We start from the raw sequence: 15,385 nt of genomic DNA on the forward strand, positions 1-15,385 counted from the left end.
TAAGAAAACTGTTTCTGGATGATCATCTGATTAAAGCAGTCAGTTCTGTTTGTCTGTTCATTAAATATATATCTACCTTTGTATAGCACGTTAATGATATGTTGGTGAAGTTTGGTTAAGCTTAACAATGTCAAATAATGTATCCTCCTTTGTAAGTACAAAGAATTCGTCTCATCTCTGCTAGTTGAATTTATTCTAATTTTTGTCATTTTGAATGGCTCATTGGAAAGCAGTGTGGACTTTCAGGGTCCTACAGATGGCTCTTGCTGTTATCTGCTGTGGCATTCAGCTTGCTCCTCCAATTTCCTTTTCTCATGTTTTGTTACTTGGAACTGGTCTTGAAATATTTGGCATATCAGATGTCACTTTTTTCAAGTCTGCTCATTCTGCTAACCTATGGTTGCTTTTTTCTTCCCTTTTTTTAGTGTTTTTTTTTTAAATCTCTCAGGAAGACATTTTTATATTGCTTATGGATAAAACTAACATTTCAGTTAAAAAAAATAAAAAATGAACATGGCTAAGATTAGAATGGAAAATGTAAACTATCTTCAAGATTTCATAGTTTCTGAATTTTCAAAGAATGGCTAAGAGAATGTATTAACTTGAACAAGCTTTTAGCATGCTTGTAGGGTGAATACCCAAATAAATAGTTCTGAAACAGTATAATCAAGATGGATAGTATATTTTTGGACAGATTATACCATCTGGATAAAGACACCAAATAATATGGGAAGGCCTCACCTGTCACTGAATGTCTAGGCTCTCCTGGAACTCCATGTGGGAGGGATTTCCAACAAGAGATCCTTCCCTAGTGATGGTCAGCCCTTAAATGGGGTCTGGGAGAGGTGGAGCCAGGCTCCACCCCTTCAGGTCACACAGGTGAATTGCCTTCACCTGTGCTCCTGTGGCTGACTCAGTGCTTGCTTCAGATGATCAATCAGTGGTTCAGGCCATGATTCAGCAGTTCCCATACACATGCTTATTAATTCTGTTCACATGTTTGTCACGTTTTGTAGGCCTGCTCATATGCTTCAGCCTTCTTCGGGAGATGAAATCTCCACTAGTGTGTCTGTCCAGCTTTACAATGGAGAGACTCAACAGTTGATCATTAAGTTGGAAAACATTGGAACAGAACCATTGGAGTCACTGGAGGTCACAGCAAAAACAGTCAACACAAAGGGTGTGTATGCTGTTTTAAAATCTGTTTCATAAATAAAAGCAGGACTGGTTATGGTGTATTTCTTTTAGGTCAGCTTAAAGCAAATATCATAAGCTCAGCTTAAAACAACAACAACAAAAAAAACACTGGAGTAATTCAGTTTGAGGGTTTTTTTTTTTTTGGTAAAACACATGATAATAAAAGAATGTAAGGAAGGAAGAAAATGTGGAACCATTTCTATGTCATGGGTTACCTTTTTTTTGGAGGTCTGGATTTCATTTTGTAAACAAATGGGGAAAGAAAAAACAAAAGCAAAAGCCACATGCCTAAAACATCCTGGGGGAAAAGAAAGGTAAAAAGCAAGACCAAGTCTAAATTACTTTTTCCTTGTATTTAAGTACAATAATAGGTTAGTTAGACAAATTGTTGTTAGAATGAATGTTTTCCTACTTGAAGGGAAGGAAATAAATAAGCCTGCTTCTAGCATTGTTAAGGAATAGAAAAATGTGGGATGAAACACAGCACAGATAAAGCAAGATATTTTGAATTAAAAAATTGAATTGCAGGTGCAGAAGTCTGCAGAACATTTCCTGCTTTCACTTTTCCTGAAGTACTCCATACATAGTTACATTTAACAAGTGGTCTGAGAGGTGATTCTCGCTTTACAGTGATGTACTATTGGTTTTGATCTGACCCGTAAGGCCTTGTTAAGAAAATGTTTTTAACAGAACTGCAGATGATGAGCAATGCACTCTATACATACAATAGAAATATCTCCTTTTTATTGTAGATTTTATTCTTTCAGTGCCAGATTATTAAAATGCAATGTCATACCTAGTGGTTTTTGCACTTCTCAGTATTCAGGTTTGTGTCTTTTTTCCAACAGCATATCCTTTTTTCTGCAACTTGAGAGAGAAAGAGTTGCCAGTCATCTAAGAATAGATTTTTCTGTCAGAGTCTTGTTACCAAGAATAAATTCAAAAACTGAAGTGAAATGGTTTACTGTCTTTATTTCAGTAATTTCGAGGTGCTCCTACTGTGCAAGGCTTTTGCTGTATGTTTGTAATGGGAAGACCAAATACAGCGCATGTGTTAATGCATTTTGTTACAGTCATTTCATCATTTAAGTGGAGGAGTACATGGGCCTCCTAGTCAAAGATGTTAATTAGGCTCTTCATACGTAACATTAGGTACATAAAAAAGTTGGAAATTTTGAAACAGACTCTTGACAACATTAAAACCTTAATAATATCTGTTAGAATGGTTGAGGAGAAAGAAAAGTTGACGCATTGAACAGTGATTTCAGTAGAACTTGGATTTAACTTTGCCCTTCACTTTTTTTCCATATAGTAACTTTTTACAATGAACTCTCTCTGTATTTGGCAGCCTCTTGCATATTATTAAGTGTGGTGATAATTGTCTTTACTAGAAAAAAGAATTTCTGATAAGTAACTTTTATAAGCATGCTGACTGAAGTCAGTGTTTTGGGGAACAAATTGAGTTTTCAGTGGAACAAAGTGGTACTGTTCTGAGATCGCGCTTGCTTCAGGAGATACAGTCATACAACTCATGCACTGAGAAATACAAATTGTGAGAATCACACCATCAGACTCTGAGAATTGCAGAAGCCTGCTTGGGCTGGAGCACCTGGAAGTCATCTTACCCAAACTTTTTATGGAAGCAGAGCTTTAGGTTAGATTACCCACGCTACTGTCAAGCAGGGTTGACAGTTCCTTTTGTATCACGTAAGTATTTGCAACAGTTAGTCAAGGAAAATACATAGTTATTGAGCTGTGACTTATTGTGTGTCTAAGAGCTGCAGGTATAAAGTGCTGAAAAACACTCTGCGTGGTAAAATCGAAGAACCAACAGCCCCAGATCCTTTTCTGATAGCCAACTTTACAGATGTTTTTCCCCATGCCTTTATGCTTGTGTGGGTGCATCCCTCTGTTTCTGGGGCCATGGATTTTAGAACAAAGGTGAGCACTGTAAATAACAACTCTTGTTCTTTGGTATGGTATAGAGAATGGGATTAGCTGTTTTATTGCAATGGCATGATCTTTTCTTAAGTTTGCTGTAGCTGGTCATGCCACTTCTCCTGCACTGTTTTCAGTGGTATCCTTTTAATAAGAAGCTCTAGAGATCACTTATTCAATTTTTTTTTAATTTTTTTTTTACCTCTGATTTCCTCTGTTCTGTTTGTGTCAGCTGCAACTCTTTGGCTTTCCTACCCTCCAAGTAAATGCCAGGAAATTGCAGCTCACCCTCTTCAGTTCATAAGGGTCATCTTAGGGTTTCTGAGTCCTTTAGTAGCCCTGTGTTCTGGAACACGTCCTGAAGCAAATCAGAAAAAGGGGTTTGTTGTATTGCCACAATGAACGTGTCTGTCATCACTTTTAATGTCATGTCTTCTTATTTCTCATTAAGATGGTCTTGTCTGCCAGGCTGTAGTGTCTGTAAGTCAGGCATTGCATGTATGCTGTCAAGGCCAACTGTGCTGCTTCACATTGTCCCTTGCCATGTCAGACTAATACTTTCTTACAGTGATGACGTGGAAAGGTATGACTTTCCATCCTCCATCTCCAGTCAGCTCTTGCTGGAGGAATGATATGTCTGAGTTAAGGGGTTCACTCTGAAGGCTTTCGTAACTCAGCTGTTTAGCCCATGCAGGAGAAAAGGTGACCCTGATTTGTTCTTGAAGCTGAAGCACTGAGAGAAGCATGGCAGGCTTTCTTACCAGGCTTGTAGGCTGTAGTAGTGAGCACCAGCTGCACACACTGAATGAGCCCAGATAATGAAGCAACCAATCCTCACTGATCTTTCCTAAAGTGATTGCTGTGTGGAACTTAAACTCGTGGAAATAAATTCACCTGTCTCTGTTCTGTTCATGGTTTTTGAATGCATCTGCTTTGCAGTCTCATCTTTTTAACCATGCCAGATCAGAAATGAGAGAAACCTACTTTGAGGACCAGGTAGCTATGCTTAAGGACTGCACGCGTCTGTCTACCTTTCTCCCAACCAAAAATGCAGTGTTTATTTTATTTATTTTTTTTTTAATCTGGAGTTGGATTATGGTCTGCATAATCACAGAGAGCTGTGAATGTAGGTCTACTTTTTGTCAGTTAGCCCGAAGGCATTGTCAGAGAAGGACAGGGAGTGTTGGTAGTTGGTAGTCCAGCCTTGGTCTGTCTGCTGTGGTTTTCCTGTCAGGGTATCTCATGTCAAGTCTTTCCCTTTCTGCCCATGCTGACTAATGCAGTTATTCAGGACATTTTAAGCTACTTACTAACTCTTTTTTTCCTGCTTACAGGATAAATGTCAAATAGTTTATGATTTTAGAGCAAGTTTTGTTATCTTTTAAGGATACTTGTTAATTGTTTGGAAGAAGCTCTTCAGGATACAGCTACATTGTAAAGAATATAGCAAGGTCTGCAAGTCTATTTCTGTCTCTTAGGTCTGAGTCCAAAATACTCTGTAATTATCTCCTCAGTTAGAAAGGTGCTGGTTTCCCTTAATCTGAAAGAAAATATAGTAATAATATTGGTTTGCTGCCTTTGAGTACATGAGCCATTGGTGTTTTTAACCTTGTAATTCTAACGTGTGCAGTCTACAGTTGCAAATTTTCAAAGAAGCTAGTGGTTGCTCTGCATTGGTAAATTCACAACTTCTATTTTTACTAGAATTACATGTGTGTGATGTTAATGTGTATGAATGTCTATGCATTTAGAACTGATAGTTACTCTGGGGCCCTGTGTATTTGCTGGGGATATATAGCTCAGCTGGTGAGACATCAAGAAGTAGAGATGCAGATTACTGTAAAAGCCTGAAGAGTTGTGTTGCCTTGAAACATCACATTTTTATTTTCAGGTGTTTATCCTCCTTGTATTCAGTGTGCTTTTGTTTCTTGAATTCAGGGATATGGAGCATTCTGGTGCTTTCGTGCTCTTGCATTTCTATTTCTTCTCAGAAGCTCAGCTTCAGAAGCAGCAGTTGGCATGGCTGTGATCTTCGTAGAATTTAAGTATCAGCCACAGCCTGCTACATTTTTCATTGTACTTTGTTTCTTTTTGTCCTTACCTTTAAACCTTTTCCTTCTCTGTTCACAGTGTTTTAATGAAGTTGCATGCAGTGTTGTTAGACTCAGTGGTCCTCCAGGCTGAACTGCATCTTTTTATCCTGCTGTGTTTTTCATAATATATCTATTTGTCAGGAATTCATGACTCAGAATACTATTCCACATACATTTACCTTCTTTGATGCTTTAGATTACATTTGCAGTTTTAAGGCTTTCTGCTTAATGTTACAGTTAGTTTAGGGTTCTGTGCCCCTAGCCCCCACCCTCCCAATTCTACTGCAGAAAGTAATGCAGAATCATAAAATGTTCTGTTAGGGCTGATGGTTCAAGGATTCATAGAACTGTAGGAGTCTGTACTTAGGGAAAACTGATAAGTTTGGCCATGGTTGTGTTAGTAGAGTACTTACTCAGTATCCTTAGTTGATGTGTATTCCTGCCTAGTTCTCTTTAGGTAGCTGATTAATTAAATGTGCTTAATTCCATGTTTCTGTATGTGAAGTGCCAATGTGGAATTGTTTTTATGGATCTTAAAAACTGAAGTTCTTGGAGTTGAACCTGAAATTAGATAATGGGTAAGATACTGTATGATATTTGTTATGATTTTAGTGATCTAGTCTCTAGTAAAAGGATAAAATAAGTTTATCACCTACAGTCCTGACTAGAAGCTGCTTGAAACTTCAGTTGTTGAGCGCAAATTTTAAACTGTAGAAACAACTGCATGCAGACATAGTGCAAAATATTTTCTACACAGCTAAAAGAATTGGATCACAGTGCCATGATATAATTCACGGTAATGCTGATGACAAAACAGGGTAAAGAAAGCAATAATAAACTATAAACCAATAATAGTTAAATATTTAACTTGATTTTTCTTTGCTGTTTAACTTTCAACTTGAGCAATTCAGACTTAGTCTTGTAATTACAAGTGTTAAATTAGAGTGTATTTATTGAGTACCGTAACACCTGCAGGGTCTGTTCTCACTCAAAGTCTTTTCACTCTTAATGTCTTCAAATTTTCTGCTTAATGAAAATATGCTTTGGAAACAACCTGTTCTTTAAACTGGAAATATCCCAAGTACTTGAGTGTATGTTTGCTTTGCTTGCTCTGAGGAAAAATATCCCTGTTGCATGTTACTTCTTTTAGTTATCAGGAACAGGGAATTGAGAGAGCTTGACTTTTAAAATGTATTTTCTTGAAAATGAGTGACAATTGGTACAATGAGACTGTTACTGCTAAATTATTAGATGAGATGGAGGTGACTTTATGGAAACAATTATTATTAGAACTTTTTATTTTTACTGTATTTTTGGTCTTAGTGCAGTCTTGTAATATTGATTTGATGTGGAAAGAATGAAGACAGTTACTTTAGGCAAGGCATTTATTTAGAAATCAATGGAAGAAACATTCACTTGTTTTTCTGCATGCAGATGTTTCTGGGCAAATTAACAAACTTTTGACTGGAACTCTAATTATTCTTGTTAGCTACAGCCTAGAATTAAGGATCTGAGACAACCTTCCCACCTTGTTTTCTCAAACACAAGTCTTAGATGATTGTGGGAAGTCTCTGAAGTGCCCATACACTATCGTGCTTACAAACATAGTAGGCTGTTGCAGAGCAGTGATGAGCTCTGTGACTTTCTCTGGTCCTTATGCAAAGCAGTGCTTGAATTGTTTTTAAATGAGCCCTTAGAAGAATTTGTCAGCGCTTTCTTTGCAGTGATGCGTGCTGCTGGGAATTAGTAAATATCTCTGAAATGCTCCCAGTCAAGCCATCGTGTTTGTATTAATAGACCTTTCTGTCAGTGCTTTTTATGGTGTTGCAGTGTTAATGGCTTTATGGATATGGTGGGCTCACTCTCACTGAATTGCATGCCTACTCCCCCCTGTTGCTATGGGTGGAAGAGAACTGCAAGGGCAAAGGTAAGAAAACTCCTGGGTTGCAATAAGAAGGAAAAACTAAACAGCTGAACAAATGGTGCAAAGGCAGTCACTGCCTTCCACTTTTAGAGCACTGTGTTAACTGTTCAGTACTCGGAAACCTCTTCTGTCATTCTAAAAAAAATAAAAAAATAAAATAATATTTTCCCTTACATAAACTTTGTAGAATACCATGGATTGCCTTTGCTGAAGGCACTTACATATCCATGACTTCAGTTTTTGGCTATCTTGGAACTTGCAACACACCTCACCCTTCTTCCCCAAGTGGAATGGATCTCTGCTGTTCTTTACTTCACAATGGATCGTTTGATGTTCTTGGAGTCTGCACAACTGGTTAAAGGATATCTGTCTATTGTAGACAAGCAATAAGTGATGTTACTTGTTTTTGTTCCTTTCCTCATATTACCTTCTGGAGTGTCAGGCATAGGACAGAGGAGCTAATGATATATGTCATAAAAGCCATTGATAAATCATTTATTAACCCATATCCTCCATGCAAATTGCTCCTACCTGGTGCTATCCTTAATGCTTGAATACTTTGTGCACCTCAGTTTTGAGAAGTGGCTTTGTTTTCTTTAGCAATAGTTGAATACCAGTAGCCTTCATTATCTTCTCTATTGTTTACTAATAAACTTTGTAGTGATGGCACAGGTGTTTCAGAACTTTGATTTATTTTGGTGTAATATTGTGATAAAACTTTTTTTTTAATATTTATGTGCCATTTCAAAGTGGGAGCCTAGAAGATTCAAAGCTATGTGAACTTCTCAGGCTGTTTTTGAGTATTCATAACTTATATTTAATGCACGCCATATTTTTTCCTGTTTTTTTTTCCATCTCATAAATTTATATTTTCAGTTTTGTGATCTGTACGCCTTCAGGTGAGTCTCTGTAATATGTCTTATTGTATTACATTCATTTTTGATACCTTGTATCTAAATGTTTTAACATTCAAACAGAAAATGAAAAATTAGTTAATGCTCTGTACAGCAGTTAGGAAATTAACAGTTCTTACAATGGTTATTATACTCATGAAATGTTTGCTTGTTTTAATACAGAGAAGCTGTACGGGGAATTCCTGAGTTGGAAGCTAGAAGATGTGCTCTCCCAGTTTCCTCTAAAACCTGGGAAGATTGCAACATTTGTTGTAAACATTAAAGTGAAGCTGGACTTTTCGTGCCAAGAAAATCTTCTGCAAGATCTTAGTGATGGTGAGTTCTTAATTTTCTTCCTCAGCAGCATTTTGTGAAGTGCTGAGAAGCAGTTATCCAGTTCATGTGCCATTCTTATTTCGAAAATGGTGTGTGATGTGCTTGGATGTTTTCATATTTATAGCTTGTAATACAAAAGCAGCTCTTCAGTGGAGCTTATGGATTGGGGACTGAATTTTTGTGTGCACGATAGCTTGACCAGACTTTGTCACAAGATATCATCTTGTTATCTTTTTAAATTTTTTCTTGATATTGGTATGTGTATCTTTGTATCCTTAAGAAGATAAAAGAGAGTTTGTAAATACCTTTTAGATGTGCTTTAGAGAGAAATTAGATATTTTGTTCTACCAGACTGTTAAATTGTTAATAGCAGCTGATCGCAGTTTTGCCAGAAGTGTCATGCTGGGACATAGGGTGTAATTCCTCACATCTCTATTTTCTTATACTTAAACTCACAGATTCTTTTGAAGCCAAAAAGAACCATGTTTGCTTGTATTAGAATGATGCTGAATTACAAGTACCAGATGCTTGTAATGAGGATTTCCTCTTTATTGTGAACACAGTCTTACTGGAGTAATTGCTATACTGTATTTTTTCAATTGTCTGATATATTTAAACTAATTCAACTAACTTGATAAAAAAAAAATAATTACAGTTTTCTTTTAGCTAGAGGAATATTAATTCTTCATCTCTTTCCCAGAATTCACTTCTAAGTGTGCATTATTTTTGTAATTAATATTTGCAATACAGGTATTTTTCAGTATAGAGAAACTGGAACAAAATGGCATACATAGCTTACACAAAGCCAAAAGGACTGAGTTCTGTGAGTTACCTTGCAAATGCTTTTAAACAAAAATTTTACAAAGAGTTAAAAGTTTTAAATGCTTAGTTTTTAAACTTTTTTTTTTAATTTTACTCTTAAAAATGCAACCTGGAAGTGTAACGTTGCTGTGCAAAGACTTCCTTTGCAGGACCCTCTTAAATATTACTATTCAAAGGGTTTAAAAAAAAATCTTGGTAGAAGAAAGAAGGCATCCTGAAATTCCAATGAAAACACAAATTCCAAGGAACAGGGGTTTAGAGAAATGTCCTTTGAAATGTAATTCCATACAACACAAATTTTATGAAACAGATTTACAGAACTGGAGTATAGGGGAACTGTTGAATTATTTTACTGTTTTAGGAACATAAAATACTGCACTTCTTGCAGATCCCTGAACTGTTGGTCTTCATGTTCCCTTGCAAATGATATCTCCATGGAAATTTCAATGACTTATTGCTCGCTTATTTTATAAGGGCTTTTATGAGCTCGTAATTCAATTCCTTGTCCATTATGTTGTATAGAAGGTTGTTTCAGAATGTAAGTTTAACTTCAGAAGCTTCAGTTTTGTTTGGAATTACCTACTAGTTGACATTAATAGGAATCTGAGTCATGGATACGGGAAGGAACTTGATCAGTGTAATCAACGCAACTAAAAAGTAATGATGAAAGTCAGTATTGTAAAGGTAGACACTAAGACATTATGCTTTTAGTGCCAGTTCTGTTGATTTCTTTATTTTCGTAACTTTCAAAAACATCTTTTTTCTGCTATTTGCCTTATCTCAAAAACCTTCAAACACAGTCAAAAGCTACATCTGTCTAGCAGTTTATTAGATGAAATAACATGCAAATGCAATACTTTGTAGAAGAAGTTAACTTACTTTCTTCTTGTTACTGACTTTTAAAGGCCGTGGAACAGTACTGTATGGCAAACAGAAGGAGTAATTGTAGCCAAGGTATTGTACAGATGGTATAGTTAGAAAGATTATCATGATGGAAAGATACAATCAGAATTAAGGAAAATGCTCACCTGTGTCCTAGGCTCATGGTAGGAAACTCCTAAGGAACGATCTCCAGATAGAGATCCTTCCCCAGTTGTTGTCCAGCCCTTAAATGGGATCTAGGAGAGGTGGAGCCAGACTCCACCACTTCTGGTCACACAGGTGAGTTTCCTTCACCTGTGCTCCCATGACTGACTCAGTGCTCACCTCAGGTGATGAATCAGTGGTTCAGGCCGTGACTCATCAGTTCCCACACAAGTACCTTTTTTATTTTAAATAACCCGTATCTAACTTCTGTGTGGCCACCTATTGAAAAAAGTCTTGGATCAGTGTTTTTCCCTGGTTATTTCTGTCTACAGCTTCTCTGAGATGTCCAACTGCAGGCTGGAAGTAGTTAACCTTTTTGTTTTCAGTAATGGGAAAGACACTAATGGATCATATTCCTAAGTGACATGTGCCACCTGTACTTGAGAAGTATTACTGGAAATGCTATGTACATTGATATTTTTACTTGCTACTATAATTTCTATGTATTTCTTTGAAATTTTACAAATATGATGCATTTTAAAGGAACAGGTAATGTCCTGATACGAAGAACAACAGAGAGCTAAGAAAGTCAATGGCAATTATGACAATTCTTTTAATCTTATGGTAGCTATGTTACCTTTTACTTTTGAAGACCAGATTTGCAGTGATGATCAAAATACTTGTATCTTTTAAAAGTAATAGCCTTAGCAGGGCATCTGTTACTTTGATCTGTTTTCACTTGCTGCTGAAATTGCTTCCTTTTGTTTATAATCAGAACATAGCACAGAAAGGACAAATTACAGATGTTTCTGGTGATACACTTATCCAATTGTAAAGTAAACTAAGTTATCAATCAAAATTGCTGATCTAATTCTTGTGTGTTGATGGTATACTGTCTGGTAAAGAAAAATGTTAGATGTTCTTCCAGATTAAAGGAAGCAAAAACACATGAGTGGCTGTACAGGATCAGATCAATGGCCGTCTAGTCCAATATCCTGTCTGTGATAATGGCTAAGAACAGATGCCTGTGGGAGAAGGTAAAGGAAAATCTCATGTATGTTCATAATTTTCCCTACATGTTCGAGTTCCAACTGTTGTTAGCTTGGGAATTTCCAGAATCTGGTACAGTTTCTGTTTTTAGGCATTGTTTGCGTTTTCAGTTTGCTCCTGTTCATAAAATTCTTTTCCCTCTCTGCCAATTCTATTCGTTCTGTGCAAAAAGATGCACAGCTGAATTATTTGTCAGCTTTCAGCCTACTGTTGTCCATCTGATATTATGTATTTCTGTGAAGCAGGTAGCAGTCCATCTTCTAAACATCAGTACTCATGATGCTACACACTTTTCCGGAGTTATTTTCACAGTGGTCTCTTTCTTAGTGTGAAGATTTGTTTGGCTTTGTTGACCCTGTAGTTGGAGGAGTTTCATACACTTATCAGCATTATTGTCCCTTTTGAATGCCTTTGGTCCTATACCCTTTTGAAAGTTTATAATGCACTATTTGAAAGGCAATCTGTGCACTTACATAGTGACCAGTACTCCCCATTGTTTTCTTTTCCTTGCCTTACAATAATGCACAGCCTATTTACTTTTTCCTGCCTGTTGCTCAGCGCTCTTTGGTAGGTTCATGAGTCTGTCACTGCTCTATGATCTTGCTCCTGAGCAGTAATGATGCTCTGAGGGCCTCTTATTTCACATGTAAGATGAGAATTTTTTTTCCCCATTTATCTGTGCTGAATTTAATTTTGACATTTTAGTGCCCAGTCGCTGAGCTTCATAAGATCCTAGCTTTTATGCAAGGAACATGCCATTCTCTGTGTTGTATAGGTTTGAACACTGAGACTTGGGTTAAGTGAATACAGCCTAATGACATACCAGATGATATCGTGGAAGAATGCATGTCCCTTTGAAGCCTGTCAGTGAGTGCTTCTGTCACAATCTGCATTGCCCTGCTTTCGTTTCTTTAGGAGTAATTACTTTGAAAGCAGTGGAAACAACTGGACAGATATTCTTAGGGCTCTTCTTTTTATTACTTAAAATGAGGAAATCCAGGCTTATGTTGGAAGGTAGTTGCCAAAGATCAAGGGGTTATCTGAACATCTTGAACCTTCCATCCCTGAGCTTGGTGGTTCAGAGTTCCTTCTGTGTGTGTGATTCTGTGGTCAGAAAATTCAGTGTATGTATTTAATGTAATTCTAAGGTGGCTGTTCTCCGTAAGCCCAGGAGGAAGCACTGCATTGCTTGCTACAGGCTGGCTTAAGGAGTTTCAGCAGTAAGGTGTCTCCCTGCTGCTAGGTGAGGGATTTCAACAGGATGTTCACATCAAGAATATAATTAATCTTCTTCCAAGTCTTTATAGCTTAATTTCTGAAATCTGCTTTTTCCCCTGATCTTAAACAGGACACGAACAATAACTGCTCTTTTGGATTGTTTTATAATTGTTAACTTGTTAGTGGGAAAGAGTCTTTGAAAAAAGCTTCTATTAAATGGGGATAATGTCTTGCAAAGTAAATTAAACTGCACCAAATACTTCATTATGCAGAAATGTTAGTGTTTGTTCATTCTGTGCATCGGGGTCCTGAAGACAGATGAGAGACTATTTAAATACATAAACTCATCAAAGGAACTAATTATGTGCTAAGAGAAGTAAAACTGTGCCTTAAGTTTCTCTTCCCTTCTCTGGGGGAGAAAAGGTTGCAGAGAAATAATAGTGTATTTCTAAAAGCAGTGATCTTGAATGTATTTTTGATATTATGTGAGACCATTGCACATCTATTTCAGAGTTGCTTTCTTGCTTTTCTGCTTAAATGCAATACTTTAGCTTCATAGCTAGTATTTTTCACTTCATGTTCTTATTGTTATGTAGCTTATAGATATTTCTTGGTTAAAAAGATACTTGTTCTCCATCACAGTGTTATTTTAACAAATGTTATTTTTTTAGAATTTTCTTACAGATTTTTTAATTCCAGCTTTAGTGTCTACAGAAGATGAGCTGCCTTTTTCTCTTCCAACTGCTTGTGAATCCATCTATCTTGTCTCATAATTTGGCCGTTCTGGTTTTGTTCTTTAACAGTACGTAAATGTTATAGGACTTCAGCCTGTCTCAGTTGTACAAGCTGATACAGTATGTTTGTGTAAGAGGTATCTAAGGCCTCAAACGTTTACAAAGAAAATAGGTAAGCTGTCTCTTTGTGGGTTCTTTACTTTTGCATCTTATTTAGTGTGCAAAAATATTCTCTAGTCTTTGATTATGAATTCCTTTACGTTTCACTTGTGCTTTTACTCTGAATTTATCTTTCCAGTGCTAGTTCTGTTAATTCAGCAGCTTCAAGAATTTAATCTTATACTGTATTTCCTATTGTTAATTATTACTTTTATCCTTACCAATTGTAATGGAGTCTCAGTGGAGTGCTCACTCTGTGTATTGTCTGTGCTCTGGTCCTTGGAGCCAGTGAGTTAATGCATTCCCAGTAGCACTGCCTGGATTACTGTAACCTGTGTTGCCACGTGCTCACTGTGTTCAAAATGGGGAAGGAACTGCATCTTATTACACATCTGTTAATACTGCACAGTACTCATATCTCTTTACACAATCTGCTTTTATATCATTTTCCTGTTTGTCTGTTTTGGTTTAACACCCTATCACACAGTCACAGAATTGTAGGGGTTGGAAGGGACCCCTAGAGATCATTTAGTCCAACCCCCCTGCCAAAGCAGACTCAGGTAGACACCCTATAGGCAACCAAGTATGCCATTATCCCCACCCAGTTATTATTGCTGAGCATGATGCCATGTGGTATGAGATAATATTCCTTTGGACAGTTTGGGTCACCTATCCTGTTTTTATCCCCTCCCAGCTCCCTGTGCACCTCCTGTTCCTTGCTAGGATGGTAGTGTGAGAAATACTGCAGTCCTTGATGCAATATAAGCACTGCTCTGCAACAGCTGAAATATTGGGGTAATATCAACAATAGTTTTTATAGCAAATTCAAAACATAACACCGTCAGAGCTACAGTGAGTAAAATTAACTATTCCAGCCAAAAGCAGGATGTTGTTAGTCTGTCTGGAGACAGCAAGTTACTAGAATTCTGCAGGATTTTCACTTCCAACAGAATGCAAGATCACTTTTTTTCAAGGAAAAAAGTGTATTTGTGTTTGGCAAGCATTTTCTGTCTCCTGTCATGAACTGGTTTAGTATATTTTCTTTGTACTGAAAGTATTTTGAAACTTTTATTGTATTATTGGGTGATTGCTTATCAGGAGGCTTTTCACTCCAGAATTTGTCATGCTTGTTATGTCTGTCAGACAAATGAAAGAAAAGAAAATCTTGGTTGAGAGGACTTAAGAAGTTATCATGTTCTATGTTCAACTTTCATATAAAAATTCAGATAAATCCCTTGGGTTATGATTTCATACTGCTAAACTACTCACATATAATTATGTTACTACAGTATTTTATTGTTTTTAATATCTGGTGGGTAAACTTTGGATGTTGCCAAGCATGCACCCAGCTGCTTGCTCACTCTCCCTAAAGGAGGAGGGGGGAAAAATAAGATGAAAAAGCATATGGATTGAGATAAAGATTGAGAGATCAGTGAACAGTTGCTGTCATGGGCGAATCAGTGTCAACCTCAGCAAAATTAATTTTATTAATTCAAATACATTTTGTTGCTGATAACAGAAACTTAAATCATTGGGATTGGAATGGACCTCTGGAGGTACCTGGTCCATCCTCCTGCAAAAGGTAATGCAGCCTGAGATACCATTGGCCTTCATGGCCACCAGGGCATGCTGATGGCTTGTGACCAACTTATTGTCCACTGGGGTGCTCAGGTCCTTCTCAAAGCTCCTCTCCAGCAAGTCAATCCCTAGCCCGTACTGATGCATGTGGTTTTTCCTCCCCAATTGTAGGGTTCTGAAGTTGCCCTTGTTGAATCTCATCAGGTTCTTCCATCTGTCTGTGTCTCACAGAATGGTAGCACAGCCTTCTAGTGTATCACACACTCCTCCCAGCTTTGTATCAACAGCAGACTTGCTGAGTGGTGGACTCTCTCTTCCATCCAGGTCATTGCTGATGTTGAACTGAACCCGATACAGACCACTGGGGAGCACCACTAACTACAGGCCTCCAACTCAGCTCTGTGCTGCGAATCTCTG

The 15,385-nt window shown here is 37.3% G+C and overlaps 1 protein-coding gene across 1 annotated transcript in view; it reads left to right on the top strand.

Annotated features, from left to right (window-relative positions):
* The window catches only part of TRAPPC9 (trafficking protein particle complex subunit 9), a 453,429-nt gene that overhangs the window by 61,055 nt on the left and 376,989 nt on the right, over positions 1-15,385 (top strand). The window contains exons 15-16 of the mRNA XM_065753627.1: positions 1,017-1,180; positions 8,229-8,381. Coding sequence (XP_065609699.1) covers positions 1,017-1,180; positions 8,229-8,381 — 317 coding nt within the window. The remainder of the gene's footprint in view (positions 1-1,016; positions 1,181-8,228; positions 8,382-15,385) is intronic.

This window comes from Cyrtonyx montezumae, unplaced genomic scaffold (assembly GCF_038088225.1).
Source record: "Cyrtonyx montezumae isolate F1298 unplaced genomic scaffold, pur_monq_1.0 scaffold_8, whole genome shotgun sequence".
Classification (NCBI taxonomy): Eukaryota; Metazoa; Chordata; class Aves; order Galliformes; family Odontophoridae; genus Cyrtonyx; species Cyrtonyx montezumae.